Source organism: Schistocerca americana, chromosome X (genome assembly GCF_021461395.2).
Source record: "Schistocerca americana isolate TAMUIC-IGC-003095 chromosome X, iqSchAmer2.1, whole genome shotgun sequence".
NCBI lineage: Eukaryota > Metazoa > Arthropoda > Insecta > Orthoptera > Acrididae > Schistocerca > Schistocerca americana.
The window spans coordinates 220,672,928-220,695,314 of NC_060130.1; the positions used below are offsets into that span (position 1 = coordinate 220,672,928).

A 22,387-nucleotide genomic window follows, 5' to 3' on the forward strand; every position below is an offset into this window, starting at 1 on the left:
CATTTCTGAAAATAAAATCAGGATATTACTGCTTTATTTCTATGGTGTATGATAGATTCACTTGGCTAAACTGTGGCTAGCCCGTTGCAAGCGCTGCCTGAAGAAACTTCAGTGAGAACACATAAGATCACTTACCCAGACGTAACAAATGGTTCAAATGGCTCTGAGCACTATGGGACTCAACTGCTGTGGTCATCAGTCCCCTAGAACTTAGAACTACTTAAACCTAACTAACCTAAGGACATCACACACATCCATGCCCGAGGCAGGATTCGAACCTGCGACCGTAGCAGTCGCACGGTTCCGGACTGCGCGCCTAGAACCGCGAGACCACCGCGGCCGGCCCAGACGTAACAGTTAGATTTTTTGTGGAACTATAGAAAAACTCTGATATTTTGTTAAATTCCTGACGTGGTTGGTAACTGCTAAGACCGACTGACATTGAACGTCAACTGAACGTTAGGCAAGTGGAGGGGTTGCAGATGTGACGGCGCTCACCAGCTAACATCGATGGTAGCAGCCGCCCTCCTGTATTTTTGTTCAAATCTGAAGATGGTCTTCTTCGACCGAAACCAATAATTACGGTTTCAATAAACGCGATCTACACTGTTTTGTTCGTAAAACTTAAAAAAAGGTTGTGTATTCACCGTAGATGGACTTTCAACACCACGTATCGTCGCATTGGCTAGTATTGAAAGGTGTAAGTGAGGTTGTGAGGAAGTGTCCGTACTGCAAATAGTCGTACTACAGAAACAGTATTAAGGAACTAACATCGGAGTGGAATTTATTAATGGCCAAAGGAAAGTTTAAAATAGATATTCCTGACAAAGATCGTACAGTAAATTCTAAGCACTGCTGCGAACAGAAACGATAGGGAAAACATAAAACTTTTTGAAACATCAGTAATTATTAGCTCAACAAAACATAAACGAACGACCATGGCAGAAAAATTTAGAATGCAATACATTTCAAATTTTTGTGGTATCCTTCTGCGCGTTGTTTTCTTTACAGTTGACAAATAACGTCAATACAACTGTATTTTTCAAGATGATTACGTCCGTTCTTATGCACAGAGTGGGCATTTTCTTTATCCAGATACTTTAAAACTTAAATAACTTTTCACTTCAAATATTGGTGTATTCACACTACATGGAACGTGAAATACTAAGTATCATCGATCATGGGAGGCGACCTGTAAGTAAAATGTCAAGTACCCATCCAACATTCGCAATGCGTCAAGAAGGCAAACCAGATAAAAAAAATAAAAATACAAAACACAAATTCAACTACTATAACATGATTCAGTGCAACGAGAACAGGTTAATGTCAGCAGTAAGCAGACAACGTCACCATCACGTCAGCTTAAAAACATTCTTCGAGAGTATCGTTGACGTGACGTCGACATTGGCGTTCCATGCCGTTCCATCGACGATTGAGATGGATGCCGCCATTTGAAATATATTGTAGAATTTTTTTTTCCATGACGTTCCGTAAACGCTCCTTTCGGTGCACAACAGTAGTCCAAGGAATGGCGCGTAATGCCTAACGTCATTAACCTCCTCCCCCCCCCCCCCCCCACCATACTTGTACACGATACAAAGAACCGACGGCCATTCCACATCCGATAATACACGAATGCGGCCAGTATAAACCGAAGCTTTCACTAAGGCCCGTGCTTTCAAGCGAGGAAAATAGTCGTCACCTGTGCACTTCACAGCTGTTGCATCGCCCCGAGAATGTGACTGATTTCGAGGAGAAAGAAGGCAGAATACGACTACTTGGTGCAATGAACGCGTGTTACAAAGGAACAATATAAACTGAAGCCGTGTCTTTTTGACATCAGAAGTTAATATTATATGTTGTTGTGGTCTGCAGTCTGAAGTCTGGTCTGATTCATTTATCCGCGCTAGCCTTGCTTCCCCTCGATAATTTTTACTCCACCAGAGCTCTTTTCATTACCAAATTGACGATTCCTTTCTCCCCAACGCGGTTCAGTATTTCCTCTTTAGTTATTCGATCAAGCCATTCAGTTTTCAACATTATTCTATGCCAAGGCGTTTCAGAAGCCTTTATTCTCTTCTTGACAGTACTTCTTATCATTCCACTCCATACGAATACGCTCAGAAAAAGACTTCGTAAAAGTTACGTATAGATTCATTGTTAGTAAATTTCTCTTTTTCAGAAACGTTTTCTTACTATTACCGGGTGTATTTCATATCCTCTACACTTTGACCATCATCAGCAATTTTGCTACCGAAATAACAGAACTCATCAACTATGTTTAGTGTTTCATTTCCTACTGTCTTAACAGTAGCAAAGTAATACTGCGCTAAATGAAGTGTGCTGTATGTTAAAAGAGTGTAGGCGGCGAAAAACAGTGGAGGAAACTTCCTGGCAGATTGAAACTGAGTGCTCAACCTTTCTTCTAGGAGTGTTGGTTCTGCAGGTTCTGCAGGTTCGCAGGAGAGCTTCTGTGAAGTTTGGAAGGTAGGTAACGATACACTGGCACAATTAAAGCTGAGAGGGTGAGTCATGAGTCGTGCTTGGGTAGCTCAGTCCGTAGAACAGTTGCCCACGAAAGGCAAAGATCCCGAGTTCAAGTGTTGGTCCGGTGCACAGTTTTAAGCGGCCAGGAATTTTCATATCGCCGCACACTCCACTGCAAAGTGAAAATTTCATTCTGGAAACAGTCGAGGAAATTAAAAAAAGAACAAAAAGGATACTGGCTAGAGGGACATGCCATTGAGACCTCAAAACGAATTTATCATGGCAGCACACACGGAATGTGATAAAATTTTGTGGTTATGTGCTGAAATTATTAGACATTAACCATAACTATCCGTATTGTTCACTGCTTATAATGCACAACTGCAGAGAAAGCTAAATTTGTTGATTTCCGTTTAGCAATGGATGCAATGACAACTCGCTCTCCGTTCGTGTGGTGCTGGCGTACGCTTTGTGCCGTAGTTCGTCTAACCATAAGGGGCTATTACCGATGGCTTTAGTGAGTGCTTTCTTGTGCACTTTATGGAAGGTGTAAATGGGCACTAACGTGACGGCACGTCCAATGTGGTGCTCACGGACACAGCGCTGTGAGTAGCTGTTCATTTAATACAGAGGCTGAGAACATATCCCTTAAGGGGGACCAGCAAACACACAGTCTTATGGACTACTTCAAAAGATGATCCCTGCGCTACTCGCTCCTCGCGACGTTCATCAACATAAACGGCATTTCTGGTGCAAAAGGACTTCCTGTATGTCTCAGGTAACACAGTCACACCTCGTATTAAGGCTTTTATATCTGTGAAACTGATAGTGACTTGTTCTCTGCAACAAGGGGAAACATTATAGTTCGTCTTCTGTTACAAAAAGCCCATACACTCCTGGAAATGGAAAAAAGAACACATTGACACCGGTGTGTCAGACCCACCATACTTGCTCCGGACACTGCGAGAGGGCTGTACAAGCAATGATCACACGCACGGCACAGCGGACACACCAGGAACCGCGGTGTTGGCCGTCGAATGGCGCTAGCTGCGCAGCATTTGTGCACCGCCGCCGTCAGTGTCAGCCAGTTTGCAGTGGCATACGGAGCTCCATCGCAGTCTTTAACACTGGTAGCATGCCGCGACAGCGTGGACGTGAACCGTATGTGCAGTTGACGGACTTTGAGCGAGGGCGTATAGTGGGCATGAGGGAGGCCGGGTGGACGTACCGCCGAATTGCTCAACACGTGGGGCGTGAGGTCTCCACAGTACATCGATGTTGTCGCCAGTGGTCGCCGGAAGGTGCACGTGCCCGTCGACCTGGGACCGGACCGCAGCGACGCACGGATGCACGCCAAGACCGTAGGATCCTACGCAGTGCCGTAGGGGACCGCACCGCCACTTCCCAGCAAATTAGGGACACTGTTGCTCCTGGGGTATCGGCGAGGACCATTCGCAACCGTCTCCATGAAGCTGGGCTACGGTCCCGCACACCGTTAGGCCGTCTTCCGCTCACGCCCCAACATCGTGCAGCCCGCCTCCAGTGGTGTCGCGACAGGCGTGAATGGAGGGACGAATGGAGACGTGTCGTCTTCAGCGATGAGAGTCGCTTCTGCCTTGGTGCCAATGATGGTCGTATGCGTGTTTGGCGCCGTGCATGTGAGCGCCACAATCAGGACTGCATACGACCGAGGCACACAGGGCCAACACCCGGCATCATGGTGTGGGGAGCGATCTCCTACACTGGCCGTACACCACTGGTGATCGTCGAGGGGACACTGAATAGTGCACGGTACATCCAAACCGTCAGCGAACCCATCGTTCTACCATTCCTAGACCGGCAAGGGAACTTGCTGTTCCAACAGGACAATGCACGTCCGCATGTATCCCGTGCCACCCAACGTGCTCTAGAAGGTGTAGGTCAACTACCCTGGCCAGCAAGATCTCCGGATCTGTCCCCCATTGAGCATGTTTGGGACTGGATGAAGCGTCGTCTCACGCGGTCTGCACGTTCAGCACGAACGCTGGTCCAACTGAGGCACCAGGTGGAAATAGCATGGCAAGCCGTTCCACAGGACTACATCCAGCATCTCTACGATCGTCTCCATGGGAGAATAGCAGCCTGCATTGCTGCGAAAGGTGGATATACACTGTACTAGTGCCGACATTGTGCATGCTCTGTTGCCTGTGTCTATGTGCCTGTGGTTCTGTCAGTGTGATCATGTGATGTATCTGACCCCAGGAATGTGTCAATAAAGTTTCCCCTTCCTGGGACAATGAATTCACGGTGTTCTTATTTCAATTTCCAGGAGTGTATATTTTGTAAGGATTCTTCTCACCAGTATCCGCAATAACCTCCCCTTGAACGTCTTTCTACAGTTTCCGCAGACATCATATACAAAGCTGTTTATAGGTTAATCTTTCTGTGGCAGTTCTTTTAAAGGATCGTGGTTTTCCTGTACTGCACTTGTGGCAATTACGAATGAGATCACAGAACTCAATTTCAGGTAAGTGCTTACAATTATGACATGGCGAAGACCGTCCACTGAATTTTAAAGTCTTAGATGGCCGGTCCAATGGTTTCTAGATACAGCTACTTTATCAACAACAAACTTATACTGCTGCTTCAAATCAAGCAATTCAAAAGCAGAGGTGAATCAGTGTTGGTAGAACATGGGTCCACAGTCGCGACAAATTCGTTATGTGATTCCATCACGCCTGCAACTGTTAGTTTTACTTATTTGTAGTATATTTTCACCATTAGGCCACTTTCAAGTATCCTGATAAAAAGAATCGACAAGAAATCAGTGCATAAGAAATCTGTTAAAAATTAAACACAGTGATAAACCACAGTGCGATGCTACTTAGTAATTAACATAATTTTAAATTTATGACGTTCATACATACAATAATCAGCCAGAGCATTACGACCACCTACCTAACAGTCGGTATGTCCAGGTTTGGCACGGATAACAACGGCGACGCGTTGTGACATTGAAGCAACCAGGCCTTGGTAGGTTGCTGGAGGGAGTTGGCACTGCATCTTCACGCAGAAGTCATCTAACTCCCGTAAATTCCAGGGAGAGGGCGATGAGCCCTGACGCCACGTTCAATAACATCCCAGACGAGTTCGATCTGGTTCAGGTCTGGCGAGTTGGGGGCCAGCACATCAATTGGAACTCACCGCTGCGTTCCTCGACCCACTCCATCACACTCCTGGCCTTGTGACATGGTGTATTACCTTGTTGAAAAGTGCCACTGCCGTCCAGTAACATGCTCGTCATGAAGAGTGTACGTGATTTGCAACCAGCGTACGATACTTCTCGGCCATCATGATGCCTTGCACGAGCTCCACTGGACCAACGGATGCTAACGTGAATGTTATCCAGCACATAATGAAGCCGCTGCGAGCTTGTCTCCGTCCCGCAGTATGGGTGTCAAGGATCTGTTGCCCTGGACGACGACGGATTCGCGCCCTCCAGTCGGCATGATGAAGAAAATATCGGAATTCATCAGACCATGCAACGCTCTGCCACAGCACCAACTTTCAGTGCTGATTGTTACGTGCCCATTTCAGTCGTGTTTTCCGATGTCATGATGTTAACATTGGCACAGGCATATCATCGGTTGCCGAGGCCCATCGTTAGAAGTGTTCGGTACACTGTGTGTAGAGACGCACTTGTACTCTGCCCAGCGTCAAAATCTGATGATAGTTCCGCCTCAATTCGCCACCTGTCCTATTTTACCAGTCTGCCCAGCCTACGACGTCCGACATCTGTAGTGATGGGTGGGCGCCGAACCACACGAGATCTGGGCGTGATTTCACCTTGGTTTCGCCACATGCTGAGGACACTCACCACAGCACTCCTCGAGCACCCGAAAAGTCGTTTAGTTTCCCTAATGCTCGTGCCCAGCCCCGGGCCATCACAATCTGCCCTCAGTCAAACTCAGATAGATCGCGTGCCTTCCCCATTCTACACACGAACAGCACGCTCACTAATACTCATGCACCGTGCGTGTGTCTGACCAGCAGTCATTCCTTACTAGGTGACGCTGATATCGCCTGTACGGGTTTATATCGATAGTAGGTCGGTGATCATAACATTCTGCCGGCCGGAGTGGCCGAGCGGTTCTAGGCGCTACAGTCTGAAACCGCGCGACCGCTACGGTCGCTGGTTCGAATCCTTCCTGGGCATGGATGTGTGTGATGTCCTTAGGTTAGTTAGGTGTAAGTAGTTCTCAGGTCTATGGGACTGATGACCTCAGAAGTTAAGTCCCATAGTGCTCAGAGCCATTTCAACCATTTGAACCATTTGAGCCATAACATTCCAGTGCATTAATGGTGCTAATGTTACACGTTTTTGTTACTACTACGACATTTTCACTCACAAGAAGAGTGCTTGTGGACAGCCCCTTGATACTAGACTGGTATAACATAATGTAACATCGCAGATTTTTTTATAAATCTGTTGTCCAGAAGTTTCCACAAATTTCTTATTAATCTTACCATAGTTTATAAATTAGTTTGTCACCGTGTTTAATGTGTAACTGATTTATGATGCAGTGAGTTCTTATCTATTCTTTGATGGTGATACTTGAAAATAGTACAGAAGTACAACAAACAAAGTAAAACTCGCAGTTGTAATCATTTAAATAATTCAGTAGAGCTGTAATTTATGAAGCAATTTCTTCCAAATCATAAGAAACCATTAATGTGACATTAAACATTATTATTTCAAGAAAATTAAAACTATAAGCAACATCAGTAAGAAATTTTATGATACATGAGGCAGAAACGACTGCTAGTAACAGAAAATTCCTGAGTCATGCTGCATGAGAAATTTGTTACCTATACAGAGTCAACGCTATGCTCGTCATTTACCATTTATGTAGCTTTAGATGTAAACGTGAATCACTGGAAACGGGAGGAGTAAAACAAGTAAATACTTCTACAAATATTACATTGGTGCATAAGTGCGTAGCGTTTATCCATAAGTTTAATAAACGCAACAGATACACTTAACAGAGAGTTTAGTCGTCAATAATATACTCTCCTTTATAATTTACAACAGTCTTCCAACGCTCGGGTAACTTTTTGACTGCACGACTGTAGAAATGACGTGATTTTGAGGTGAAGAAATCGCCCAGGCAAGTTCGGAGCGCATTTTCCCCCGGCAAGGAAATTCCTCGAAAGTTGTTCGATAGAGAGAGGAAAAGATGAAAATCTGAGGACACAGGGTCAGGTAAGTAAGGTGGTTGTGGAATGACTTCCCAACGTAACACCTCTACGCTGCTTCTGTCTATCTAGCAAAATATCCGCGGGAGTATCACGGAGTAGCATCACTTCACACAGTCTTCCTGCTCGTTGTTCTTGGACTGTCTCTGCAAGACGTCTCAGTTGCTGACAATAAATGTCAGCAGTGATTGTTACACCTCGGGGAAGCAATTCGTAGTACACCACACTGTCGCTGTCCCACCAGAGGCATAACGTTATCTTTTGTGGATGCGCACAGGTCTTTGTATGGGAGATGCTACTTTCTTTGGGCCCAACCATTTCTTTCTTTTGTTTAGATTTGTACACAGACACCACTTCTCGTCACCATTAACTATACAGAATAGGAATGGTCGGTGTTCTTCACGTGCCAATTGATGACGAACAAGTAAAGATGCCCATATGGCCACCCGCTGAAAAGGTTCAAATGTGTGTGAACTCCCTAGGGACCAAACTGCTGAGGTTATCCGTCTCTAGACTTTCACACTACTTAAACTAGTTTATACTAAGAACAACACACACACCCAAGCCCGAGGGAGGACTCGAACCTCCGGCGGGAGAGGCCGCGCAATTGGTGCATGGCGTCTCAAACCGTGCGGCCACTCCGCGCGGCCACCCGCAGATTTTTGCGTTTTTAGCTTAGAGCGTGCTGCACCCATACATCTACTTTTGAACCTTCCCCATTGCATGCAAATGTCGCATGGCGGTGGAATGATCACGGTTCATCACATCTGCCCATTCTCGAGTACACTGACGAGGGTCATTTTGGATTAATGCGTTAAACGATCTTCGTCAGACCCCGAGGGTCTTCCTGAACGTAGATTGTCACTAACGCCAAAACGACCCTCCTTAAAACGAGAAAACCATTTTCTTGCCGTGCTAGTGACATTATCCCCATACAATGCGCAAGTGCTTCTGGCTGCCTGCACTGCTGTCACTCTTCTACTAAACTCAAACAGAAGAATATATTAGAAATCTTCCGATTTCTCCACTAGGTACTTTATTTTGTGACGCCCACAACTCCACTATATCTAGATGACAAAATGACAATACATAAATTCAAATAACAACATTGCACTAAAAGTAAAAAAAGTGACAATCGGTAAACAAACCCAAAGCAATTGGAATACCAACATGCAAAACAAAAACGCTGCGAACTTATACACCTACCCAATAGTGCAAAAGTTGTCCACGATTTCAGCTTATGTCTTAACTTTTTCTACATCACAGGTTTATGTGGTTTTGCTTCACATCTATTGGAGCCATAGCAACGCTCATTATCATCGTGTCGTTGTGGGAGAAGTTCCAGACGAATCCAACCATCACAGGCTTGGACACTGATTTTCACAACTGGAAAGTGCCGTTTCCAGCAATATCTGTTTGTTCAGAAAACCCTGTTAACCGACAAGCCGTTGAGAAGTATGTAGCAAAAATTGGTCAGACGTTCACCAGCACGTGAGTACTCTTAGATTAGCCCATCATTTATAGTTTCTTTTTGTATTAATAAGTACGCCAGATATTCCTCTCTGTTTTCCAACACAGCACTACCTGAACGTGGGTTGAAGGACACAGGACTTTCATGGTATTTCTGTAGTCAATAACAGAGGAATATTAGATGGTTAGATTCGCAGTTAACTTTGAACATTTGTGTAGAACCACAAAATAAAACTTGATCAAATGTATTATATTATAGTCCCTGTAACTCCATGTATTCGAAGATGACACAATAAATTTAAAGTATTCGCAAAGCCTTCCGTGGGGTTAAATTGGTTTTAACTATATAAAGTTACATATCTCTTACCATCAAAATGTTCGTAGATGTACAGAAAGTAAATATCCTACGCTGAATTAACTATTCCAGTGTTCTCAACGTTTGTATAATTTGATAATAGTAGGAACATTATATTAGCAGATAAATGTTACTTATCTTGTTACAGCTGTCTCGTTGTCTAGGGTTCTTGTTTATGCTTTCTAATTAATATGTCGAAGGTTTCTTGTTACAGTAAAAGTCGCTCGAATATTATTGCTTTTGACATCATCAGTATTTATCCATAAATTCTTGACACTTTCTACAACGCCACTCGTTAAGTAAGTACATTATGCAATATTTCAACCCAACTCAAGGAACTTTGTGGTTACAATGACCAATCTCCACAACAATTGAAACTATTATGGCTCATTTGGCACCTAATTTCTATAAGTATTACCAACATAGTTTCCAGATCCTTCTAGAACAGGATGTATTTCAAAATAATTAATACTGTCTTAATTGAAATTACTTTTCAGGTATGATTTACATAATGATTTCTAGAATTAATTATTTATATAAAGATTTATGCATCCAATTATTAATAATGAAGGTTGCAAATTTTGACAGTATAAAAACTAGCAGCTTCTTGTCTTTATATAACTGTCGGCTGGATTATCGATAATGAAATTAGAAAAATTAAAAATGTAAACAGAAGTTATGTTTACATGTAATCTAAATCATAATAATATTAGCTTCACTGTAAAGTGGTTTTTGACTTATTTAAGTTCACAATCGTGATTATTAGCTTTTGTAGTTCGAGATCGATGTTGCTAAATGGATCGATACAAAATAAAATTATATTATCAGAAAAATAGTGTTTTGGTGATCAAATATATGCAAAATTATCTTTAAATATGGAATATATAATTTAAGTATAAATAACTCAAGCCAGGCTGAAATTTATATAGAATAGAACATTTCAATTTAAATAAGAAAGTTCTGCGGAGGCAAGATTTGTTACAGCTGATTACCATAGTGTAGAGTAATTCTGGGTGAGAAGCAGATGATTTTTTTTTAAATAAATCATTTCACATCGCATTATGTAACATCATATTATATGGATTTTTTCATGACAATGGAGACAGCACTTTAGTTAGTACCATACTGTTGGTCAGCAACAGATCGTTTTTCAAAAGTTCACCCTAGAAATTAATGATCCATTTCGTATCAATAGGCAAATAAATAAAACGTTATTTACTTGATAGTGAAGCCGATGAACTGACTGCTGCGAACTATGCTTTTTAGTTTTTTTAGTTTAAACCGACTTTATAATTCCAGACTCTGACAGTTAATTGTTCATTGCTTACAGAGTTAGGTTACCACTGTTGATAAGGTTTCGTACAGTATATCTTACCAGTCGAAGAGTGTGTTCCATACACATGCTGAACGATGCTTGGACCAGTCTTACCATCTGCGGCCTATTTGTAAACATTTCTAGATCCAAAATGAAAAATGCGGAGGCCACGTGCTGCAGTGACACCCATCTTGCCACATTTTTGTAATCTGAGTTTCTTGCCGTGTTGCCAGCGATATCATAGTTTCAGTATATGTGATCAAGGGGAAGTTTGCTCATTACGGCAGCTAGTGCACTATCCTCTTGATGTACGCTCCAATGAAGATCTTTCGTATGCCAGCAGTCTAGATTAGTACACTAAGAAAGATGACGCAGTCAATAGGGCAAATGACTCGCGTTCGCGAGTAGCGACTTTGGTTGCCCAGACTCGGCTTCCCTGAAGCAAAAGCTTAGACAGCTAAATTCAAAGCCATCCTTGTCCAATTAGGTCTAACTCTCCGTTTCTAAATACCTGAATGCCAATGGAGTCTTACATTTTAATTGTCTCTCCTTCTGTACTAGTACAGCACTGCCAAGGTATTCAAATCCCGATGAAGAGTCGCTTAAACAAACGAGCTCTTCATCTGAACAAACTGTGCTGAAAAACGACCTTTGATCATTTAGAATAAGAAAGGTCACACACTTCCTGTGACAATGTTGTCAACTGGGACAATTGGAGCTTCACACAGGCCAATGGGCGTGGTACACCATGATAATTTTTCCGAGTGATAGTAAGCATGTGGCGTACACATTGGTAATCTGGCTTAATTATCACACTGAGAGAGTTGGCGCTGTGGTTAGACACTCGAGTCGTATTTTGAAAGAAGTACTTCAAATCCTCTTCCCGCCGTCCAGGTTTAGGTTTTCCCTGTGTAATGAGGCCATTTTTCGTTGAAACTGTCCAGTAACATATTTCAGAGGTTAATATGCAAATTCAACTAGTCGTTCAGTACACTGCTCTGTGATTTCAGATTTAGATTAAAATTGCCAGTGACTCTTTTTCGCTTCACTTCTTCATTTCTTATGTAACTGGTGGTGGTTCCGAAGGCTGGAAAGCTCACAAGATGGATGCACAAGATTAGAGAGTCTGTCAAGGCAATTTGCCTCAATAAAACTGGAGAGGGTTGGGTTTAGTTGTTTGGGGGAAGAGACCAAACTGCGAGGTCATCGGTCTCATCGGATTAGGGAAGGATGGGGCCGGAAGTCGGCCGTGCCCTTTCAAAGGAACCATCCCGGCATTTGCCTGGAGCGATTTAGGGAAATCACGGAAAACCTAAATCAGGATGGCCGGACGCGGGATTGAACCGTCGTCCTCCCGAATGCGAGTCCAGTGTGCTAACGACTGCGCCACCTCGCTCGGTAAAACTGGAGAATTTAAGGCAGTGGCCCATCGGCTTGTAGCAAGCCTGGCGTTCTCATCCCCCCGGCACGCTCAGCACAAGAGATGAGGAACACACATCCCTTTGTCGAAGGAAACAATGAATTCCTCGCAGTAACCTTTTTAGCTAGATAAGAGATCTTTAAGCAGACGTAGATTCTGGCAAGGCGTGCAAATGTTCATTACTATGCTTCGGAATAATGTCCAGTTTAATTCAGAATACCGTCTCTTAATCGCCTCACACTATCATTTTCGGCAGTACTCAGGGTTTTGTGCTCTGCTTACCTGCAGAGCTTTTTATTTGTCCATATCAGAATCACGTCATGGGGTGGGAGGAATTTCTTGGCTCTGGCTGCCTACCTCTGAGCTATTGGCTGAGGTATAATATGACTGAAAAGAGTAGGAGATTGTTTAACACTGTACAGGAGTCCAGTTCCAGATTCCTACAGCCTTCAGGAGAGAGCCAGGAGGGTTGCAGTGGTGAGGACCTAGTGACGCTCGAGAGCGTCAAGAAAACACCATCAACAATAACACATTCATTACGCAGTAATATAGGAATGTCTTCTCAATTGCCACGCCACTTCCGGGTTGGCAGAGCAATGCCTCATCAGCAGCGGAAGTTCGGCATGCACTCGATTTGGAGTACCTCCAGTGCAGCAAAGAGTTGGGTGCTGGCTGTTGTGTCACAGGGTGGCCATCAACCAATGGACTCAGGTAGCCTGCAGCTCTCTCTCCAAAGCGCACTCGTTGACGTCGAAGATTTGCATTCAGGAGTCAGACTCCAGGTCCACCTGAAGTATTCGTTGCCTTGCAGGGGTCGGTTCTGAGTCCCCTTTAGGAAACAGTAGTCAGCGGATTGGTATCTCCCACAGGAATGGAATAAGCAGCTGCAGTCTGAAAGACGTCACTCATTCATATAACTGAGTCGCCTCAATGGACAATGAATCCATCACCTTCAGTGCGAATGGGCAATCACTTTTGACCTGTGAGAATCTCAAAGTAGCGAGCATGGAGGACATGGGCGGGGACTGTGGATAGGTGGCGCTATATGGGAGTGTAAGTCGTCTGGGGCGCGTGCCAAGATAGTCCCCACAACTGTGATAAATGTTATGTCTGGGTGGTGCAGTGGTTAACGCAACTGCCTAGTAGGCAGGAGATCCTGTCCGGCACACATTTTCATTTGGCACCACTGACTCCGCATAATGTGTTGAGTCCCAGACTCCTACAGTCGTCAGGAGAAAACCAGGGGGGATTCTGTGATGAGGACATAGTTACGCTCAAGAACGCCAAGAAAATATCGTCAACAATAACATAGTTACTAGGCAGTAATACAGGATTGTCTACCAAATTGCGGCGCCACCATCAGGCTGGCATAGCAGTGCCTCGTCAGCAGCAAAAGGCTGGCATGCGCTCCATTTGCAATACTTCCAGTGCAGCAAAGCGTCGGGCTGCAGCTGTACGTCACGAAGCAGCCGTCGAACCATGGACTCCAGTGGCCTCCAGCTCCATGTATTGATCTTCAGACCGCACCCATTGACGTCGAAGATTTTCACTCAGGAGACAGGCCCCATGACCAGCTGACGTACTCGCTGGCTTGCAGGGGTCGGCTTCCTAGCTCCTTTAGGAGACAGGAACCCACAGGATTGTTGTTTGCCACAGGAATGGACTGAGAACAGTGGCCTCCCTCTCAAAGGCAGATGACAGGCAGTACCCATGCAGGTCAAGCCTCCAGCAGAATGCAGGGTGATGGCAGCCTCTGCACTCCACCACCTTTGCCTCTGAAGTTGACGGTGCAGCTGGGAGCATCAGCGTTCTTCCAGCTGGACGCGTAATTCCACATACGATCAAAGACAGCTATGCGTGCTGAGGGTCGACCTCCACAGCCGCCCCTCACACTGGATAGGTTCACTGGCACAAGGGGTGAGACTACACACTGGGGAGCAATCCGACATTTGTCATGAAGTGGGGGCTATTTATGTTGGCGCTTCCCGTGCGCACTGTGCCGGTGAGGAAGGCTATTAAATCATGTGTTCCCTTGCTGCCAGCTCTCCTAGTGACTTCAGACTTTCGCAACTTCACCTTTCAGAGGCTGTTTTCTGCTGGCTCGGCACCTGAATACTTATTGTTGCTCAAGACACTCTGCCTTGTCACTAACATGACGGTATCTCTGGTTTTCAAGATGTCGTTATGCTTCGCTTGCAGAGTTGGGCGCTCAGTCGTTCCCCCGTGCTGCGGTAGCTTCCGTGTTTGCCGCAATTCGCTCAGCATTTGCCTCTAGCTGGCAGTCTACTGTTCATTCACAAAGGCTCGGCTTCCAGGAGCTGTCAAGGTATAACTCGGACGAAATTTTAGTTTCCATTGGGGATACTATCCTGGACGTTTTCATTCGTGTCTCAGAATCTCCGCGCTCACTGAGCAGCGATTTCCAGTTCTGGTAGCAAGACAGACGAGTTTCACACGGCTCTTCGAGAAAACACCTCGCTTTAGGTCTTCGTTCAGTGATGACTTTGCTTTAGGTTTTGGGCAGGAGATACGAGCCTTAATGCCGCTGGGAAGACGTCTGTACTTCAGCTCTAAGTACCCAAAGGAGTGCTGAAATCATATATTCTAGTCATTGTTGCCGCCAGCCTGTTTATGTACTCACGGACCTACTAGTAAGATGGCACACATCGTCGCGCCCGCCGAAACAAATGGTTCAAATGGCTCTGAGCACTATGGGACTTAACATCTGAGGTCATCAGTCCCCTAGAACTTAGAACTACTTAAACCTAACTAACCTAAGGACATCACACACATCCATGCCCGAGGCAGGATTCGAACCTGCGACCGTAGCGGTCACGCGGTTCCAGACTGAAGCGCCTAGAACCGCACGGCCACACCGGCCGGCCCGCCGAAACAGTTTAGAAACGAATCTAGCTCGCTCTCTTCAGGAGAGAGGATCTTAAAGTCACCCATCCAGCTTCTTGCTCTCAGTGCGCATTTTTGGCAGTCTAATGGTGTTCGCTCTATATCTAATTAACAACTTAACGCAATTACTGGCCGTGTCCGCGAAGTACTAACGTAACTATGTTACATCCTCCCTACCCACCTGTGCCAAGTTAATACTTCGCGTTGCATCCCCTTAACCGATTATTAATGGTTCTTTTTAAGATGTCAATGGGTAACTTTCATGTTCAAAGTCAATAAATCTATTTTTTATAGTGTCCATTTCTTTCTGTTCATAGCTAGAAGACCTCTCCTCTCATTAATACGTCTATATGAGTGTGGTACCGATTTTTTTTCAATCTTAACTGGACCATAACTCTTCATATTCATTTAAATAAGACGTTTTCTGTTGTGCGCCAGAATCCTTGTTTTCAGCTAATTTGCATGATCATTTTGGGTTATTACTCATTCTGCTGGGCTCCATAATTTGTTTTGTGCATCCTAGGGACATGCTCCGATCACAACCGATACCTCACACATGATGTCACTAATCGCTTAAGGCAAATGCCGGGAAAGTTCCTGTGAAATTGCACGGCCGACTGTCTTCCCCACGCCGCACGGGATTAGCCGAGCGGTCAAAGGCGCTGCAGTCACGGACTGTGCGGCTGGTCCCGGCGGAGGTTCGAGTCCTCCCTCGGGCATTGGTGTGTGTTTGTCCTTAGGATAATTTAGGCTAAGTAGTGTGTAAGCTTGGGGACTTATGACATTAGCAGTTGAGTCCCGTAACATTTCACACACATTTGAACATTTTTTTGTCTTCCCCATGCTGAGCTTGTGCTCCGTCTATAATTACTTTATCGATGACGGGACACGAAACTCTAATCTTCCTTCCTTAATTATCACTGCAGTTTATGCACAGGGAGAGCATGTACTCGGTCTGTAGTCACGAGACGAAGAACGCTCACTAATGGCTGTAATGACTCTACCTCATCACTCGATCGGTCTTACACGAAAATGTCACCACAATGCGCACCCAAAATACAAGTGGTGCATTGCTGCACCAAAGTCTTAGTTAGATCCTTAATTTCCGTCCATCTTCTTTCTTTTCTTTTCAGTCGTCCTCCACTCGGCAATGTATCTGAATTATAGCAATGATTCTTTTCTTTTTTCCATTTATTCAACGTAACTAGATGAGGACTTCAAGGATATCTCTTTCACTGGACCAGGGTTTTCACAAGCAATTATTTTTGCATCATAGTTTATTTAAATAATGATAACAATCTTAATAGGGGGAAGTGTTGTACTCTGGAACACTTTTCAGACTTTCGCATCTAGCCGGCCTAGATCCTTAATTTCCGTCCATCTTCTTTCTTTTCTTTTCAGTCGTCCTCCACTCGGCAATGTATCTGAATTATAGCAATGATTCTTTTCTTTTTTCCATTTATTCAACGTAACTAGATGAGGACTTCAAGGATATCTCTTTCACTGGACCAGGGTTTTCACAAGCAATTATTTTTGCATCATAGTTTATTTAAATAATGATAACAATCTTAATAGGGGGAAGTGTTGTACTCTGGAACACTTTTCAGACTTTCGCATCTAGCCGGCCTTGTAACAAAAATTTAATATATTTCCTTACTCCATTTTGAAATGATAGCATTCACTATATGTGTGCTACAGTGTTTTTGTGGAACTGCAAGAAATACGTAAGTAAAGTTTTTTCCAAATGTGGAAAAAGCTGTTCCAAGGTACATGCTCATGAACCAAGGGACAAACATTCTATTCAAATTTAAAAGTGTTGTAGTCGATAAAATCTTGTTAACACCGTATTTAATAGTCGATGAATTACGTTGTTTAGTTAGCTAGTTTCATGTGCCATGGATCATTTTCTCGATAAATCGTAATGAGGTGGAACGAGTCATTTTATACTCACATCAAAAATTATTTTGTAAATGTGCAAGTGTTTTTTTAATCAAACTACGAATGAGAGTTACTAATTCCTACCCAAGACCTTTTACACTTTGCAATGATAGAAATTCTTCTGCGGAATAGAAGAAGTTGTCCAGGAGAAACCTCTTCAGTTTGTTTCAAAATCTTACCTTGCTAACCGTCGGAGGCCTTGCAGTATATCGCTGAGTAAGTGATCAAAAATTTTGAATGCAGCATTGTGCACCCCTTTGTGTGCAAAAATAACCTTAATGTGGAAGAAAATAAGTCATTTTTTCAGTTGGTATTGTAATTATGCACATCTTTGTTCCTTCTGAACTGCAGTGGATTATTTACAGCAAACTTCCTGGGAGAACACATATACTGTGAAGCAGTATCTATAGGATCCAACTCCTATAACAGACGTCCACAAGACGATCGTGGGCGAGCACCACACATCATTCCCGCAGCACGCTTCCGAGCAATGAGGACCTTCCTTCTTAAAGATGAGCTCCTCGAGACCACTATCAAATGAAAATAAACGATATATGTCAATTTACTGATCTGCAAAGATTCTAAGTGAAAATGCAGCCGAACTAAGTTGTTTTAGGGGTTCCAAAATGTTCTTTTTCCATTTCATATTCTCATCAATACAAATAACTAAGAATTTTGAAGTTTATTCTTCTTCTTCTCCTTCTTTAGCGATTGTCCCGCCTGGTGGTGGAGTCCATTGACCGAATTCGCTGTCTCCATGTTGTCTGATCGTAGGCCATGTCTTGGTCGTCCCTTAGGTCGCGTTCACATGACTTCCACTGCGCAGACTTTCTTTCCTATAGCATCGTCCTCTGCGCACAGCACATGTCTAAACCATTGCAGACGGCAGTCTCGCATTTTCTTCCGGATCAGTGGGACCTCAAAACGTTTCCTGACAGTTTCGTTCTAAACGTGATCCAGTCGAGTGATGGTTCGTGTGCATATAAGCACCTTTGCCTCCATGACCTCCAGTCGTCGTACTGGCTCTTTTGTAGCTAGCCAGCAGAGCCGTAGAGAGCGGTGGGGCAAATGACAGTCCTCTAGATCTTTGACTTCAGATGATCCATCAACCGACGATCGCAGATGACTCGTGTTGTAATTCGCCACTTCATCTAGCCTACCTACATTCTTGCTTTGACCTCGTCTGTAAGTTGGTCATCGCTAGATACTGTAGAACAGAGATACATAAATTCTGAAGTTTCCGCCCTGTTTATTATTTCCTCGCCATGTGTTGCACGTATCACTGCTATAGTGCCTCTAAATGTCCAGATACGTCCTTTTAAAATTCGCAGAAAACGAGTAGTCAATGGTACTTTTAAGAACATTGTTTATCATTTCTTCTGCTGCTGCATGCATACTGGGACTGATTGCAATTCTAGCGCCATCCGCAAAAAGAACTAATTTTGCTTGTTGTATGTTATACAGAAGATCGTTTACATATACAATGAAGAGCCAAAGACACTGGTACATCTGCCTAATATCGTGTAGGACCCCCGCGAGCACGCAGAAGTATCGCAACACGACGTGGCATGGACTCGACTAATGTCTGAAGTAGTGCTGGGGGGAATTCACACCATGAATCCTGCACGGCTGTCCATAAATCCGTAAAAGTACGAGGGGTTGGCGAATTCTTCTGAACGGGACGTTGCAAGGCATCCCAGATATGATCAATAATGTTCATATCTGGAGAGTTTGGTGACCAGCGGAAGTGTTTAAACTCAGAAGAGTGACCCTGGAGCCAGTATGTAGTAATTCTGGACATGTGAGGTATCGCATTGTTTTGCTGGTATTGCAAAGTCTGTCTGAATGCACAATAGATAAAAATGCATGCAGGTGATCAGACAGCATGCTTACGTACATGGCACCTGTCAGAGTCGTATCTAGACGTATCAGGAGTCCCATACCAATCCAGATATACACGTCCCACACCATTAAAGAGCCTGCACTAGCTTGTACAGTCCCCTGCTGACATGCAGGTCCATGGATTCATGAGGTTGTCTCCACAGCTGTGCACGACCATCCGCTCGATATAATTTGAAACTAGACTCGTCCGACCAGGCAACATGTTTCCAGTCATGAGAAGTCCAATGTCGGTGTTGACGGTACCCAGGTGAGGCGTAAAGCTTTGCGTCGTGCATTCATCAAGGGTATGCGAGCGGGCCTTCGGCTCCGAAAGCCCATATCGATGATGTTTCGTTGAATGGTTCGTATTCTGACACTTGTTGATGGCCCAGCATTGAAATCTGCAGCAATTTCCGGAAGGGTTTCACTTCTGTCACGTTGAACGATTCTCTTCAGTCGTCGTTGGTCCCGTTCTTGCAGCATCTTTTTCCGACCTACACTCGTGATATGGTCGTACAGGAAAATCCCCACATCATCGCTATCCCACCGTCACGCTTTATGCACCCTACACTGCTAGTGCGCCACCTGGCGCTGTGAGTGCTTATTGCACGTTGATGTCGAAAATAGGCGGTGGTCACATTAACGTGAGTGGACTGTGTATTCGTATTTGTTCAGCTCACTCTGAAATTTTGTTCCTCAATGTGAACTTTGAAGACGCTGCATTGATAGAGGACGTGGAGAATAGCTAAAGAAGAGTGACTCGTTTCGTCATGGATACAGCCTCCACGTTCTCATTGCTGCTAGCATTGGACGTCATAGAACAGTATCTCATTCACAAAAAAGACGAGTAACATCACAAAAAAACTGGAAGGCAACGTTCACCGCCTAGTGCCTGCTGCTAGGTACGTTGATGGCAAGGGTATCGTATCCTTACAACTGACATGTTTTGCGTACATCAGTTTACACTAAAAATCCTTGATTAGTCTTTATGTTTGTCTGTGCTCAGATCCACCATACTTATTTCCGCTTACTTCCAGAACTAATAGCAAGCGCCGTCAAGTCCCGATCTAAACAGCCTGAAAAACGTTTTTCGGCGCTCTCATGACTTTTGTAGTACACCTCTTTCTCAATACCCTTTTGGTCTTTCGACCACAGGAAATCGCTGTGTACAGATAACCATAACGGAGATCAAAATAAAGCTAAATGGCAATCGCAGTTCAGTAGAGAGCACTGTGTCTTGCGTACGTTGTCCAGCCTACCAATATGGCTCACAGGCCACTTCCACCTCGGAACGTATGCGCTTTATCACATCCGGCGCCCACTCGAGTACCCTTGATGACTGCACGACAATAAGCTTTACGCCTCGCCTGGTCCCGTCAACACCGACATTGGACTGTTGATGACGATAAACATGTTGCCTAGTCGGACGAGTCTAGTTTCAAATCGTATCGAGCGGATTGACGTGTACGGGTATGGAGAAAACCTCATGAATCCATGGATCCTGCATGTCAGCAGGGGACTGTACAAGCTAGTGGAGGCTCTTTAATGGAGTGGGGCGTGTATATTTAGATTGATATGGGACCCCTGATACGTCTAGATACGACTCTGACAGGTGACACGTACGTATGCATGCTGTCCGATCACCTGCATCCACTCATATCCATTGTGCATTCCGACAGACTTGGGCAATCGCAGGAGGACAATGGGACACCCCACACGTCCAGAATTGCTTCAGAGTCGACCCAGGAACACTCTTCTGAGTTTAAACACTTTCACTGGCAGCCAAACTCCCCAGACATGAACATTATTGAGCATATCTGTGATGTCTTGCACCGAACTGTTCAGAAGAGATCTCCACCCCTTCGCACTCTTACGGATTTATCGACAGCCGTGCAGGATTCATGGTGTGAATTCCCTCCAGCACTACTTCAGACATCAGTCGAGTCCATGCCACGTCGTGTTGCGGCACTTCTGCGTGCTCGCGGCAGGTGTGGCAGTTTCTTTGGCTCTTCAGTGTATGTCAGACTATCTTACCTTTGTAGAGGGAAATTTGAAACCTGTGCAGTATCGGGCCATTTTCCTCAAATCTATTGTCAGCTGTGCAGTCAACATTTCAGCAATGACCTCGTCTTGAAGACGGTATCGCACGAGCATACCGCGACCATCTCGCGAGCTCCTCCCTCCAGGAGGCAGGAAACAAACCGAACGGGATGGCCAACAGTATGTTTTGATATGAGCCAGGTTGAGAATAGGTGGGACCATTTGCAACTAACACTGCGTCGTCATAGGAACCGTCAAATGCCCCCAACCATCCAGATTTACCTTTTTGTCAGTATCCAAAAATTCTTAAAGCGAATGGCGGAATGGTTCTTTTAAAAGAACACGGTCGATTTCCTTGCCCGTCCTTATTCAGATCAAGTTTGCATGCAGCCTCTAACGGCCTCGTCGCCGACAGAAGATTAGAACCTAACCGTCCTCCTTTTCCTTTCTGTTTCCAAATCATTCACCCCACCATATTTTTCCATATCTCGTGAAAGTTGGAAATGGAAACTTCAGTGTTAGTGGGTTTGTAAATAAACTTCAGCACCAAATACTTCATTTTATTTACCATGTTTCATAATGTACTGTGTCGATGGAACATAAAAGTACCTCATATTTACGTGTTATACAGTAAATTCTCTTTTAATAGAATGCAGTTTTGTTGAAGGAACTTCAGAAAATTTTTGTGAGTTATAATGTAATATGAAATCAAAATATAATGAAAAAAAATCACACTACACACATTCAACATTAAGGTAGATATATTTACTCTTCTAACAAATTGCTCTTTTCCTTTTATTTGTGTTTCTTTTTTTCAGGTGTAACGAAGAAACTCACAATTGTACACAAGTTCACACCGAATATTTCACGCAGATAGCGAACTTATCGTACAGTAATCTATATATTATAGATGAACTTCTCTCACAACAACGGATAAACCTATCAGAGTCCATAAAAGATACACAAAAACAGGTTAGGAAATTAATTGGCTTCTATTTTTTGTCTACATTCTAGTGAATACTCAATCTCTTGTTATCAGCTACGACTCAAACGCTTTCTGTGATCTGTTTACATTCTATGTATTGTGTTAAGAATTAGCTAATAGAGAGAATTTAGTTTTGTTTCAGAAAATAGATTAATCAGCATTTCATAAATTTTGTCCTTCAGAGCCTACGACTGAATTACTCTTAACTCCATCCATTTTATGTAAGAAGTCTCTTTCTGAGGCAAACCATCCTATTCTGACCGCAATAATACGCTTTATACAAGTTCAGTGTATGTGTCTGCTGTATTACTAGTTCACTAACGATGGGATCTGTTGGTGTTCCATTGGTAAAAGGGC

General features: G+C 44.0%; 1 protein-coding gene across 1 annotated transcript in view; it reads left to right on the forward strand.

The window, feature by feature from the left end:
• Positions 1-22,387, forward strand: part of LOC124556462 (sodium channel protein Nach-like) — a 166,404-nt gene that overhangs the window by 40,631 nt on the left and 103,386 nt on the right. The window contains exons 3-4 of the mRNA XM_047130412.1: positions 8,989-9,213; positions 21,864-22,017. Of these exons, the coding sequence (XP_046986368.1) occupies positions 8,989-9,213; positions 21,864-22,017 (379 nt within the window). The remainder of the gene's footprint in view (positions 1-8,988; positions 9,214-21,863; positions 22,018-22,387) is intronic.